At 35.0% G+C, this 15,061-nt stretch overlaps 1 protein-coding gene across 1 annotated transcript in view; it reads right to left on the reverse strand.

The window, feature by feature from the left end:
- The window catches only part of LOC150081532 (midasin), a 1,449,634-nt gene that overhangs the window by 372,437 nt on the left and 1,062,136 nt on the right, over positions 1 to 15,061 (reverse strand). The window contains exons 62-63 of the mRNA XM_090380238.1: positions 7,697 to 7,768; positions 310 to 738 (exon numbers count right to left, since the gene is read on the reverse strand). Of these exons, the coding sequence (XP_090236364.1) occupies positions 310 to 738; positions 7,697 to 7,768 (501 nt within the window). The remainder of the gene's footprint in view (positions 1 to 309; positions 739 to 7,696; positions 7,769 to 15,061) is intronic.

Raw genomic sequence — 15,061 nt, forward strand, 5'->3', positions numbered from 1 at the left:
GGTTGGCTTGTGGTGGCTGAAACTATGAAGTCTACAACTTAATTGGTTGTTCTGCACTCCTTCAAAATCTACTCTGGCAGTTGTTTTGCAGGAGGAATAGAGGCAAATTCTGGCTGACACATACCAGAGAACATATGAACAGGAGGGTTGAAGCTGTTTTATAAGCTCTGGGCTATATGACAGTCTCAATAACCACCTAGTGTGTGTGTGGGGGGGGGGGATTTTATCATGATATTAGAGGGAGAGACAGTTTTAAGGCAAACTAAGTAAACTAAAAATATCAACATATACTCATCAAAAACAACTAACCTTTTCATAGGAAGGAAACATTTCTTCTAGTTCATTCTGCTGCTGCTGTTCCTCACCAATATCAATGTGATGCTTGGTATGGTACTGAAACAAGTTTCCTTCTAATTCTTCTTTTAACTTTTGTTCCTCTTCTTGCTGCTTCCAAGATTTTACAAAGTTATGCAAAATGTGATCCATTATGAATAAAGCATCCTTTTTTAGAAACTGAAAGGGAGAGACAATAACATCATTTGTAATTTCTAGAAATGCAACTTTTAAAATCTTCGAAGAAACCTGCATACCAGATCTGGTATTATGACAAGAAGAGAGTCGTTGAAGTGACGAAACAGTCTGATGATCAGCTAGTATATCGGCCAGCTGTAGTGGATTAGACAACTTTTGTGGAAAGGAATATAGCTGTTTTAGTAGCTCTTCTAAACTAAGCATATCCTAGAAAGGGGAGGAGGAGGAGAAGAAAGTGCTCAAATTAATGATTCATTTACACAGTTATCCACCAGTTTTTGTTATGAAAATCAATATAATATAAAAGTAACTATGACATTTACTCTCAAAATAAAAGCAATAACACATTATTTTTTGCTGTATACGGCATTAATAAAATAACAAAAGTAAAACATACAATGCTGGTCAAAGAAATCTTCACTTATGCATTCATGAAAAGAGGAATGCACATTTTGATATAGCTCACTCATGTTAGTTGGACTCTTGGTGGCAATGTGCCAGGAATATTCCATTATTCCATTTAGAAGTCACATCATAGCACGAGATTTAAAACCTACAGATTTAAGCATTACAGTATACATGTGGTTACATGCTGATCACAAATGATCAGCATTATAAATATTTACAAATGGATGAACCAAATGTTTTCTCAGTTTCGTATCGCCTAAGAAATGTAAAAAACCTTATACAAATTGTTCTGTGGACTAATTTGATAATGATGTCATAAGGAGAACCATCCAGGATTTTTATATTTATGATAAAAAAAAGTACTAGCTATATGTTAATTAAACCAAGTATTAAAGCAAAAAATAAATTTTAATTAGCAAAGGGAAACTACAAGGAAACTTCTACAGATGGGATTTTGTTGGAACTGAAACAAATTTCCTTCTAATTCTCATAATTTCCTTCTTCTAATCTTAAAGCAGTAGAAAAGTCTTAAGGGAAAGAAATGCCATCATACTCAAGAAATAAAATGAATAAGAAATGAAATGACACCTGTTGTTTAGATTGATTAAACCTGGATCAGCAATAATTCGACATTCAGAAAATGTGGTTCAAAAGAAACAATTTTCAGAAGTTCCAGTGACGAATAAAATGACTATTAAAAAAAGGTTTGCTACTAATAATATTAAACATTATATTTTCTGTCGGTAAATATTACTGAACTTCATAATTTTTCCTTTCATATCATATTTTTAAATATAATCTACCATTAACATACACAATGGATGAAAATGGTGTTTTATAAGCATTTATTAAAAGTTGTATTTTAAATTAAGAAATGAGTTTTGTTAAAAAAAAAAAAACTCATAATTAAAGTGTAATATCTATTTTCTAATTCTCAAAAGTTTTATTTTTTTATAAGTAACTTTAAGTTCAAGTACAGGCATAGAGAGAGATAAAAAAAAAAAAAAAAAAAAGTATTTCATGCCTTGTAGATTTAAAACCCCAGCTGGGTTTTAAATTTCCCAGACTGTTGGCCTTAACTTATTCCAGAAATTAACACCTCACTGGTTTTTAAATTTCCCAGACTGTTGGGTTTAACTTATTCCAGAAATTAACACCTCATTGGCTAATGAAATTAATATGATGAACAGAGAGACGCTGTGGTGAACTTACTTCCCCATTTCAGATAATGGGAACATGGTCTGGTCATGCACAGAGAGAATAAGGGATTAACTGGTGTGGGTAAGCTATATCTTTGTAAATGATGAAAGTAAAGGCATCAATTTTTCAGTAGAAAAAAGACATTGTCTTAATGCACAAATTGTCTAAGGCTGTGGTAGTTTGTGAATAGTTACAATGAAACAAAACTGAGACAATGAAATGCATGTACAAAATGTTGGCAAATCTATAACTATCAAAATGACTAAAAAAAAAAAAAAACTAGAATTGTTCAAGGTCTTAATAAAAAGTAGTCTCAAAAAAAAAAAAAAAAAGAAAAAACAAACACATTAAGCAAAATCTCATAATTTATAACTTAATACCTACAATTTCATAATAGGGAATTTAACATTTCAAAAAAATACCTCATAGTAGTAGCAGTAGTGTTAGTGGAACATGATGCAAGAAAGCATGCTTATGTAGAATCAACAAAAAAAAAAAAAAAAAAAAAAATTTTCGCACATACATTCTCTCTAAAAGTTTGTCCAGTTTCTCCTTTAATTTATTTAAGCTATCAACTTCCACAAAGACTGAAAGAAGTTTGTTCCAGCAATCAACTACCCACTGGCTAAAGGCAAATTTTGCGCACATCTATTCTAAAAGTCATTCCTCAATTTGAATTTATGCCCCCCTCAGGTTCGTAAACTGAGAAAGAGGAAGAATCCCATCAGAATTGAGCATGCTCAATCCATTCAAGGCCTTATACACCTCAATTAGATCGCCTCACAGGTGCCTAGTCTCCAGATGCTACAATTTGCAGAACTTAAGCCTTTCTTGGTAAGAGGACCCTTCATTACCCTCATCAATCTTGTTGTCCTTCTCTGTACTCACACAAGCAACTCTACATCCCTCCTAAAATGAGGCCTCCAGACCTGTATGCAGTATGCAAGGCTTTGCATAAGGACTGACCATTGCCTTATACAAAGGGATAATCACCTCCTTTTCCTTACTAGCAAAATTCCTGTATATCATTCATTGACAATACCCCATGACCTGCTCTGGAAGCCTGTCTGCACTGCTCAGAAAATTTCATATCTGACTGCACAATTACTTCCAGGTCTTTTTCATTCTCTACCACCATCCTACGTGTGGTATTCGCAGTTAGTACTTTTCTCTGGGGTTACTTCTACCCACATGCAGTACTTTGCATTTGTCAATGTGAAACTTCAGTTGCCACTTCTCAGTTCTTCTGGCCAAACTTTTAAGATCCTGTTGCAGTAGCACACTGCCATTACTGTCATTAAGAACCCCGCCAACCTTTGTACCATCTGCAAACTTGGACATTAAGTCTGATATACCGTCATCAATATCATTGAGTCGACCAACGAGTCTATCACGATCTACCAGCCGATCACGACAAATTTTAAATATACAATCATCCCTCGATTTGTGCACTTTGTGCAATGAAATTTTTGCAATGGTAGATCATGGCACATTTTGAAGGAAATAAGTAGATCGCATCACAAATTAAGTTGGCCAATCCTGATGTAGAGCATTCTGGTCTCTTGCCAAAGCTATTGGCCCCAACTTTTGCCCATCTCTGCTCCCACCTCGGTAAAAACCAGATGGTTATATTGTCACTTCAGTGAAGGATAAAGGTGACTTGCTATCATCCCTTTTTCTTCCAACTCGTATTAATGATCTTGGTAAAACACCTCCCACCATTCCCAACACGCTCCATTCAATGCTTCCTGTAGTCTTCCATCAAAAGGATGTCACAAGGATTTTAACGAATCTTGATGCTAAGAAAGCTCCAGGTCCTGATGGTATTTCTCCACTTGTTCTCAAAACCTGTGCTCCTTAATCCCTCATTCGAGCCTGTCACCACCAAATACGAAGGATGCAGAAAGGTCAGGGATTGACCACCGCATATCCCGGAGCAATATGGCCTTAGTTGCTAATGCTCCTAAAAACCAAATAACAAACAAACCTTAATCCCTCCCATCCCATTATCATCCCATTACAATTACTTCTACTCTTTCTAAAGTAATGGAGAAATCAATTAGCTACCAACTCTTAAGCTACCTAGAAACCTTCCGTCTGATCAACGATCGCCAGTATGGATTCCTTCAGTGTCGATCCACTGGTGATATTCTGGCTTATGTTACCCATTTATGGACAAATTCAATGGAAAAGTTTGGTGAAACACAAGCAGTTGCTCATGACATCTCAAAGGCTCTCAATCATGTTTAGCATAAAGGTCTTCTAAACAAGCTTCCATCTTATGGTTTGCCAACTGTTTTCGGTAATTGGTTATCGAGATTTCTCTCTGATCGCTCACTGAGGGTGATAGTGGATGGTTCTCTGTCTTCTAACTTTCTCCACTAATACTGCTGTCCCCCAAGGTTCAGTTCTTTCCCCCCACTCTTTTTCTCTTGTATATTAATGACCTTCTCCCATTGACCAGAAATCCTATGCATAGTTTTGCTGAAGATAGCACATTGCATTTTACTTTCCATTTTGAGAAACCTTGCCCTGCTCAATCAGCTTCAACCTCTCGAATATCCGCTACCAATTCCTTAAATGCTTATCTCCAGTGGGGCAAAGACAACGTAGTTGATTTCAAACTTTCTAAAATTCAGTCTTGTCTTATATTTCTCAAAAGAAAGACCTGTGAGATTTTGTGATTATCCATTTTGTCAGTTCACAAATAACTGTTATGTGAGGTTGACTCACCCTTATGGCACAATGACAGATTTATATTTCTTATTGTCTTATATTTCTCAAAAGAAAGACCTGTGAGATTTTGTGATTATCCATTTTGTCAGTTCACAAATAACTGTTATGTGAGGTTGACTCACCCTTATGGCACAATGACAGATTTCTTTCCAGAAGGAAAAGTTGCCTCACTTCAGCTATACACACAATTTGATGGCTGAAATTTGCTGGGAGGAAGGGAGGAGGGTGAGGTCATACATCATTCTACTATCTCTTACAAGCATAAACACATGACAGTATAATATAAACAAAATGTTTTGAGGGGCTTTACATCCCTTTTCAAGGAACACGATAATGAAGCAAAAATGATGGAGACAAATTATGGTTTGTTATCACAAGCAAGGTTAACAATTAGTCAGACAATTATGCAGATTTAACACAGACAAGACAATATAATTCAAACTAATGTTATTCAAAAATCACAAAGATAATTTTTAAAAACTTCATTTTACCTCAGATATTTGCAATTCAAAGCTTTTATTATGATATCCATAGAAATTATAGGATCAAAAAGTACAATTTACAATAAGCCAAGTTATCTGTCATCTACAGAGATTGGGGGATTCAGTTACATGCATCTGTTGTTGGTTATGAGCCCTACTCACACAGCTACATGCACTACAAGAATAATGCTCATCCAGCAGACAATACTCATATAGGTGCCTAAATTATCCAATGAAATGCAATAATTAGAATTAAAATTGCTTAGTCATACTGAAGTTATGGAAGTATTGGAAACTACATATATATAATCTCCCTGAAACTATATACACAGATTCCAATGTTTCCACAACTTATGAAGGCTTTTAGGCTTTTTAATTTCACATTCTAAATAATTTTCTCAGTTATTGCAATATCAGTGACCTTTGTGGGTGGGGGAGGGAGACACAGGGAGCCAAATTCGGTGAGAATGGTGGACGGGGACTACAGCTATGGAGTGTTTTGCAAGAAATTCTTGAATGGAAAGTGCCGGGCATTGAACAGCATCATGCAGTCACCACAAAAATATTTTGTAATATTCTAGTTCACTCTTTCACCATGCAGGACAAATTCATAAAGAACACTGCTGTGAGCTACAAAACAAGATAAGACATGACCGTCACATTTGATTATCTTGTTGAGAAGGTGAAGTCTTCCACTGAAAAGACTGGACCTTTGTTTTCAGGTTACTGAAAACAAAGGTCCAGTTTGTTTTCAGTAACCTGAAAACTCATCGTTTGTAACCAGTAACAATGGGATAAACAAAGCATGGGTCATAAGCAGCATACTGATGCTGCTAACAATCCACAGTCTGACATGTGAGAACTTGACACTCTCTCTGTAATCATCAGTAAGGATATGAGGCACAAACTCAGTTGATGTCACTAGCAACTTTCATGGATAGTTAAATGTCAATCACACCTGATTATATGAAGGTGTGATTGACATTTAAAATAAGCAACTGAATAATTGGTTTGTAAAGTTGAAGGGTAGCCAAGCAAGGATTATCTTCAATGGCTTTAAACTTTGCAAATCATTGAATTCTTCAAGTGTCACATGAAATATTCTCTGGAAACTAGTTTTCAACATTTTATGGGTTTCTGCTGCAATTTTTTCCTAAAAAAAAAAAAAATAATAATAATAATTAATTGAATATTTGTTGATCAGTAAAACTACTTATTTCAAAACATGATCAAATACAAAACACCTTCTATTCAATGCTAATTCAGACTGACTGCAGATTAACAGTTGATTCATGTGTTACCATATCAGGATGAATTGCCAAAGATGCTGTAATCAGTCACAACTCATTATAATGCTGAAATTTCAAAATTTCAAAGTCAGTCTTCCCAAGACCAAACAAAAAAACACCTATTCAGTGTGTGTGTGTTGATTCAGACTGACTGAATCAGCACACACTGATGAATTGATAAAAATGCTGCAAGCAGTCACAACTCATTGTAGTGCTGCAATGTCCTGATACAGAGTCAGTCACAGTCACTCCATTTGTTGATCATATTTCATGCCTTTTTCCTTTGGCTTAATTTTAAAAAATAATACTTCTTTCTTAACTGTGAAAATTTATCACTATATCAAACTGAGCTTTCATATCATGAACTGTTATAACCAATATATAATAAGCACTCCTTCATAAGTACATTACAATTTTTTCCTTTTTCTAAACTTCAACAAATATACAGTTTCTGTTTCACAGTAAACACAACAATTAAGTTTTCACTAACTTTTGATGAAAACTTAATTGTATGATATTTTTTCTAGATACTAATGGATGGATTATCAATATGATGATATTAATTAACCCGAGTAAATGATACTTTAATGGCAATGGGTGAGCAAAGGACAAACTATAGTGGCACTGGTGGTCAGTTTTGAAGTAACATAAACAGCAAATACAGTATTGTTTATATTTAATGAAATTATTGTAATGTATAATTATTTATTCCCAGTCTCTTTGTCACTGGAGAAGTAAGTGATGCAACTTTCTCTTTCAATTTTTTATATATATGATTTCACAAACCAGATAAAAACTTCTTTAGAGAGATAATTCACCTCTTAATTCTGTTTATTTAACTTCTGATTCGTAAAAGTGACATGAGCTCTCCTGATAGATGGCAGATAACTGGGCTTTTACATGCTCACATGTAAGCATTTATATGTTCATTCTTTAGAGTTTAAAGAGAAAAACAATTACACTTTTACAAATCACATTTGTCAAAAAAAAAAAAAAAAAATTATCAACATAATTTTATAAAAAATGTAATAAGGGAGTAAAAAAACAAACTTTGACTCCATGTTTTCTTTTTATCCTAAATGAAGCAACCTGGTGTGACAACATCTGAATACCTAGCAGAACCTGCAATTACAATTTGAAAGAAACCAGTCTTAAAGCATTAAAATAACAGAAAATTTATTTCAAACAAACAAAGTAAGAACTACATCATATCGATTATAATTTTATTAATTAACCATGCTGCTTATTTCATAATTTTCCCAGCTGCTCCCTTTTCAGTGGTATACACAGCAGTGGTGGATCGTGTTTCTGATTTTTGGGAGTGCTGTGTCTTAAAGTTACATTAAATTGCCTTGGTTATAAGACATGTAGAAATATACAGTAATAATAATAAGCAAGTTAAAAATACTACAAAATATTAACTAGACATCATTAACAGACTTGAACTTTTATTTTAAAAAAAAATCCATTCTTCAGTTTTTATTTGTTGAAAATAGATTAATAACTTTTTCATTCAAGTTTGGTGCACTGTTGACCAAGTTTTTCTCTATTTGCTTTCGAGAGCATTGCTTGAGCATTTAGCCTTTCCTGATTCATAGTGCTCCTTAAAAATGTTTTTATTCTTTTTAATGTTGAATGGCAACGTTCGGGCTCTGAAGTAGTCATCGGAATGGTCAAAGAACTTTTATGAGTTTTGTAAGTTCACCAAGAACTTCAGCTAGATTATTTTCTGAGATAAATTTCAGCAAGTCAGTTAATTTGCAATAATTGTGTAGATCATGTCTGCTACAGAAAACTTGTAATTCCGTAAAAAGTTTTTCTCTTTCAATCATGGGATATGATTCAGTAGTCTCCCATACCTCTTCTATGGGTATTTTCGTACGAAAAATAACAAAAAAAAAAAAAGTTCTCCTTGTTAAGCAATTTAGCGGCAATTAATTGCTTTGTAAAAGAATATCTCTCAGCTATGTCAACACTTATATAGTCACATACTTCCTTCACTTCAATCATGAGTGTTTTTGAAGGATTTTCACAGTACATTGAATTCCTGATTTTTAAAATAGCATTCTTAAAGTTTCCTATATATTCATGTATTTTAAGTGCCTCAATTTCTCGAAATTATATTTGATTAAAAATAACTTCGACTTGAGGCATTATCTGATGGAAAAATTCTAACCAGAACTCGAATTTTTCATTACTCAAGATGTGCAAAATTCCAGTTGTTTCTGAAATCGTCTTATCTGCATTTGCTATCGCTTGTAGTTCCTCCATGTACTTTTTTAAGGATTCAAAATTTTCATAAACATTGTTCTCGGTGCGTATAGTGAAGTTCCATCTTGTAGGGGAAGGTCGGGCAACCAGGCTGTCCATATGCTTTCTGAGAACAGAGAGACGCTGTGGTGATCTTGAGAAAAATGTTGGTATAGACATGAGGTTCGAAAAGAATATTCTTGAATCTCGGGTATTACTTGCTGCATTTCTCATCATCAGATTCAGTTTGTGTGCATAGCAGTGAATAAAATTTGCATTTTTGTACACTTCTTTTATTTTAGCCTGAACTTCCCCTTTCTTGCCTTTTATAACAGTTGTGCAATCAAATGTCTGAGCAACCAGTTTTTGAGTATTTCCTTCGAGGATTATGTTTAACTGATCTAGAATGCACTTCAACATTCCATCTGCTGTTTGGTTTTCTGGAGTGAAAAAAAACCTCAAAAATGTCTCCATTTAGTTCATATCTCAGAACAATTACCATTTGTATATGTTCTGAAACATCTGTTGTGTCATCAGCCAAGACAGCTACGAATGAAGCTTCTTTAATTTCTCTTTTTATTTCATCCCAGCATATTTTCAGCAAGGTTGGGGTTGCTGCAATGGGCTAGCTCCTCGTTCAGTGTAAAAAATACACAAATGCTAAACGACCTACAAGTGAAAATGAAAATGGGCTGCACTTTTGGAAACGACTCGGCAAACGGAAAAGGACTATGATTTTGGGATGCTGGAATATTCAAGGCCTTTCAACTAAAAGAAACTTTCTTTCGGATGCACTGCAAAAATTCAAGTTAGACATCGTCGTGTTATCAGAGACAAAGAAAAAGGGATGTGGAGAGGAAATAATGGGAGAATACTACCATTTTTGGAGTGGAGTTGATAAGAGTGAAAGAGCAAGGGCAGGAGTTTCTATTGCTGTTAAAAAGAAATTGAGCCACATCATCAAAAATTGGCAATTTATTAATGAAAGAATGATCTCATTGGAATTGAAAATGTACGGGAGAGAAATATGTATTTTGGGAATATATGCCCCAACTAATGACACCACCGATACCTTGAAGGATGAATTTTGGGAGGATCTGAGAGAACTAATAGAAAAAATTCCTAAGAACAAAGAGATATTTCTAATGGGAGATTTCAATGCAAGAGTAGGAACTGAACAAAATAGCAAAGTTATTGGAAGATTTTGAGAGAAAGAGAGGAATGACAACGGAGATAGACTATGCAATCTTTGTGAACAGTTCGACTTGAGAATAAACAAGACATTTTTCCAACACAAGGATATCCATAAATATACTTGGTCACAGGAGACAAGACAAATTAGATCAGTTATAGATTACATTATTTCAAAACTTTCAGGGACATATGTATTGAAAGATGTCAGAGTTTATAGAGGAGCTGAATGTGGATCTGACCATTTTCTTGTTAAAACAACACTGAGGTAGAACTGGATTAATAAAATATGTGTGGACAACCAACAATGCAGGGAAGGAGAAATGCTACAAGTGGATCAATTTAACATTGACCTACTCCAGGACGACAGCATTAGAAACAACTTCACCCAGAGACTGGATGCTGCAATTAACATAGAGATAAAAGGTAATACTGAAGAAATCTACGAATATTTAAAAAATACTGTTAAAAAAATAGCTCATGAAATCCTAGGCAAAAAGAAGAGCCAAGGACCAAAAAAGACCTGGATTATTATTATTATTATTATTAGACATAGAGTGCAAGGAAGCCTGAGGCTTATGCTGCACCAGCCAAAAAAAAAAAAAAAAAAAAAAAAAAATTTTCTGAATTACCCCGAGAGAGAGAGAGAGAGAGAGAAAAATAGAAGGGAATCACCAAGAAAAAGAAGAATGATGATATCCAGCTCAGGACCCTGGGTGTGCCAAGCCCATACTCACTAGATGTGAGCCCCTGGGGTTAAATTACAGAGAAAGTAAGACCTGCTGTAGAGGAAAAGAAACTTGCATATCAGAAATGGCTGGGTGATAGGAATGATACATATAGGAACATTTATGTTGAAAAAAAGAAAATAGCCAATCGGTTGGTAGTAGAAGCGAAAAATGAAGAATGGGAAAGGAAATGTGCAACTATTAATAGCAAATTGGGCTTCAAGCAATCAGTGGAATCATGGAAGGTCCTTAAAGACTTGAGAAAACAGAATAAACACAATGCTGGTTTGCAATTAATACCTTTGAAAGACTGGACGGAGTACTATGAAGGACTTTTAAAAGAAGACCGGGAAGAGTTCAAGACGATGGAGGATTTTGGTGTAGAAGACACACAAGCTTAAAAGTTTCTGTTAGGGAAGTGGAACTCCTGCTAAAGGAAGGAAGGAATGGGAAATCACCTGGACCTGGAGGAGTTTACATGGAACTTCTGAAATATGGAGGAAGAGGAGTGGCTGTTCTGATACAAAAACTGTTAAATAGTATAGTGAGAGAAGAAGAAATACCGAAAGAAATGATAACAGGATATATTACATCAATTTATAAGAAGGGCGATCGGAAAAGCTGTTCAAATTACAGAGGAATATGCATACTGAACCCGATGTTAAAGATCCTTTGAAAATGGATCAGGAACCATTTAGAAGCCCGGATCGAGGTATCAGAAGAACAAAGTGGTTTTTCAGCTGGGAGGTCATGTATAGATCATATCTCAACATTACGACTGATCCTTGAAAAATACCAATCAAAAGGAAAAAAAATCTTTATGATTTTCATTGACCTTGAAAAGGCATATGACAGTGTTCCAAGAAAACTCTTATGGGAAGCACTGAAAGAGGCAAATATTGATGGATAACTGATTAACATTATTAAGGCAATTTACAGGAATAATAGATGCAGAATTAAAGTGGGATCAGTTTTGTCACCTGAATTCCACACTTCAAAAGGCTTATTACAAGGTTGTTGTATGTCACCAACACTTTTCAAAATTTATATCGACATTTCCCTAAGATCCTGGTCAAAAAAATGTAATAAAATGGGATTGGCGATTAATAAGAACACCTATATTCACAATTTTCTTTTTGCAGATAATCAGGTGGTGATAGCACAAGACTTAGAAGATGCAAAGTATGCATGTCGTCAATTGTTTGAGGAATATAAACAATGGGGTCTAAAAATCAATTTTAGCAAGACTGAAATGTTGTCTTCAGGGCCAGGACACGTTCTAAATATTGCAGGTTTTAAAATCAAACAAGTTGATAAATTCAAATATCTGGGATCAATCTTACAAAGTGATGGATCATCCCAAGCAGAGATCAATAAGAGAATTACAGATGGCAGAAAGGCTATCGGCATGTTAAACTCTGTTCTGTGGAGCAAAAATATCCTACATAAAACAAAGAAACTTATATTTCAAACGATTGTACAAAGTCTTCTATTGTATGGAGCGGAAACCTGGACATTGAATAGGCGAGCTGAAAACAAATTGCTCTCCACAGAAATGGATTTTTGGAGACGCTCAGCAGGAACTTCTAGAAGAGACAGAAAACGGAATGAAGACATAAGGAAATAAATGGAAGTGAAAAAGACTATTATTGAGACCATCAAAGAAAAGCGTCTAACATGGTATAGACATGTAAAACGGATGCAAGAAAACAGATATCCAAAGGCTATCCTGCAATGGATATCTCCTGGAAGAAGGAGAAGAGAAAGACTAGGAGGCCATGGATGGATGGAGTACCGGAGTGCATGACAGCCCGAGGCTTAACCGACCAAGACACCTTGAACCGCACTATATGGTGGGAAAAAAGTCCTAACAAGAAATAACTTGTAGGCTGAGGAAACCCATTGTAAATGGAAACACTCCTCTTGAAGACGATATTTGCAGCAAGCAGTCAAGAATATCATTCTGAATAGTTTTCAAAATGCCTTTAAATGCTGCGTTACTTTCTAAATGGTTCTTTAAATTGGAATCTAAAGTACAGGCGAAATTTATTAATCCTCTGAATACTCCTGGATTTTTAGAATCATCTTTTTCGCCATGTCCATGTAAAGGAATTTAAAACTGTCCACAAAATTTAATGCAGTCTATTATTTTAGATAATACTCATGATTCTTGGTAACTTTTCTGTTATGTTTGCAGATAAAAAGTCTGTAGGCCTCGCTAAACTGTTCTTTAATATTTACGCTTCATAAAAGTGACAGTGAAATTATGTTATCAATATGTTTCTTCGAACTCTCATGTTTTAGAGTTTTTCTTTAATTTTGTTTATGTTTGTAAAGCCACTTTTTGTCTACGTTAAGTCACCTCCAAACAGAAAACATTGTTTGTTTGTTATTTGTTTTTAGGAGCATTAGCAACTAAGGCCATATTGCTCCGGGGATATGCGGTGGTCATTCTCTGACCTTTCCGCATCCTCTGTATTTAGTGGTCACAGGCTCGAACCCCAGTCTAATCAAGAAGCGTGTGCTACGCACTGCTGCTCCTGCCCACCTGGCTACGGAGGCATCTAGTAGTAAACATTGAAAACAAAACAATGCATTTTTAACTTTACAACCACAAGGCACCTTTTCCTTTGGTACTATTCAGTTTTAAAACTGCAAATATATTTCTTATTATTACTTATTTTGCACTGAGAAATTTGAATCTTTGGTGTGGGGTGGTCTTCTTTTTTAATTGCATTTTTTTCTTGGAGAGATAATTGTGAAAAACTAAGTTGCTGAAGTTTATTCACTGTCACATGATTTACTTCATGGGGAAGCATGGAGACCATGATCGAATCAAATTTCACAAAATCGTGGGTCGTAGAAATAATGTTTTACATACACATAACCTCATAATATAACTTCAACTTACCATGTTCAAGCTCAATTCGCAATTAAGCTGTCATCACATAATTACCTGTTGAATGTTGAGTATTAACACTGATATTATTTAGTTACTTAATGGTAATTTGGGCGAATAACAAAAAGACACCAACATTGTGGCTACACACCTATCATGGTCGACGATGAAATCTGCACTGCGCGCTTTACAGTGACTTTGATTCGTTTCACCTATAAAAAATGTATATTGGCAAACTGCCAATATGCTGGTTGCTAATGGTAACCAACTACTAGATATTCACTGGAATGCAAAATATGTCATTGCCTGTGCACAGTGAGGCCTACAGTTAATTAAACTTGAAAGTTGGAAACGATTTTGTGTTTTTATTCGTTTATTATTGAAATGATTACTGGAAATGGATTACTGGAGGATGCACATACTATATGCGGGTTCTGTTAATAAAAATATTCACTTTGCATTGTTCTTCACAAAACTTCATATAACTCATTCATTGTATATCTAAATTTAAAATAGCTGGGGGTGCTGCAGTGCCTATGGATGAGCCGTCCTTGATACAGAGTGTCCTATTATTTTATGTCAAAACTTCAGCAGGTAATTCCTCAGTTCATCCTGAGAGTAAAATATAATACCAACATGGGTTTGATTCTCAGTGGTTTGAGAAACAGATCCATGATCAATCAAGCTATGCACATTTGAAATATCCATATCTTGACCTGAAGTGGTTTGGTATTGGGGAAAAAAAAAAAAAAAAAGTTTAAATTACTGCACATTACATTGGACAAATTGGAAAATGATTAAATTGTTTAGCATACAGTAATTGTTAAAAATGTTGGCTAAAAAAGCTTTGAGCCTAGTTCACTTGACTAGCAAATGTCTAATCCTACGTATAACTGCAACATTATTAACAGTATAAACAATTTGTTGCTGCAGTGAGGAAAAATGCATGTATGAAACATGCATGGACAGGATAGACAGATGCAAAGGATAGACAGGATAGAAAGGGAGGAGGTGTTATGCTGTTAATTAAGAAAAACATAAAATCAAAAGAAGTGCATCCAGTTGATATAGATGAACAGTGCACTGTGGAGTCAGTTTGGTGTGACATAAGCACTACAAAAGCAAAAATAAAAGGAGTGTGTAATAGGCCTAATGACTCGAATGAGTACAGTGAACAATTGTACAGAGAAATAGAGTGGGCTAGTAAATCGGAATGTCTTATAATGGGGGATTTTAACTTCCCAGATATTGACTGGAACTTGTGGGTTGGTCACTCACACACTAGTCAGACTTTTGTGGATTTATTGGATGATTGTTTTCTGCAGCAGCATGTTCGAGAGGCAACCA

The sequence above is a fragment of the Mastigoproctus giganteus genome, chromosome 8, assembly GCF_048544385.1.
Source record: "Mastigoproctus giganteus isolate SK-2022 chromosome 8, ASM4854438v1, whole genome shotgun sequence".
Taxonomy (NCBI): domain Eukaryota; kingdom Metazoa; phylum Arthropoda; class Arachnida; order Uropygi; family Thelyphonidae; genus Mastigoproctus; species Mastigoproctus giganteus.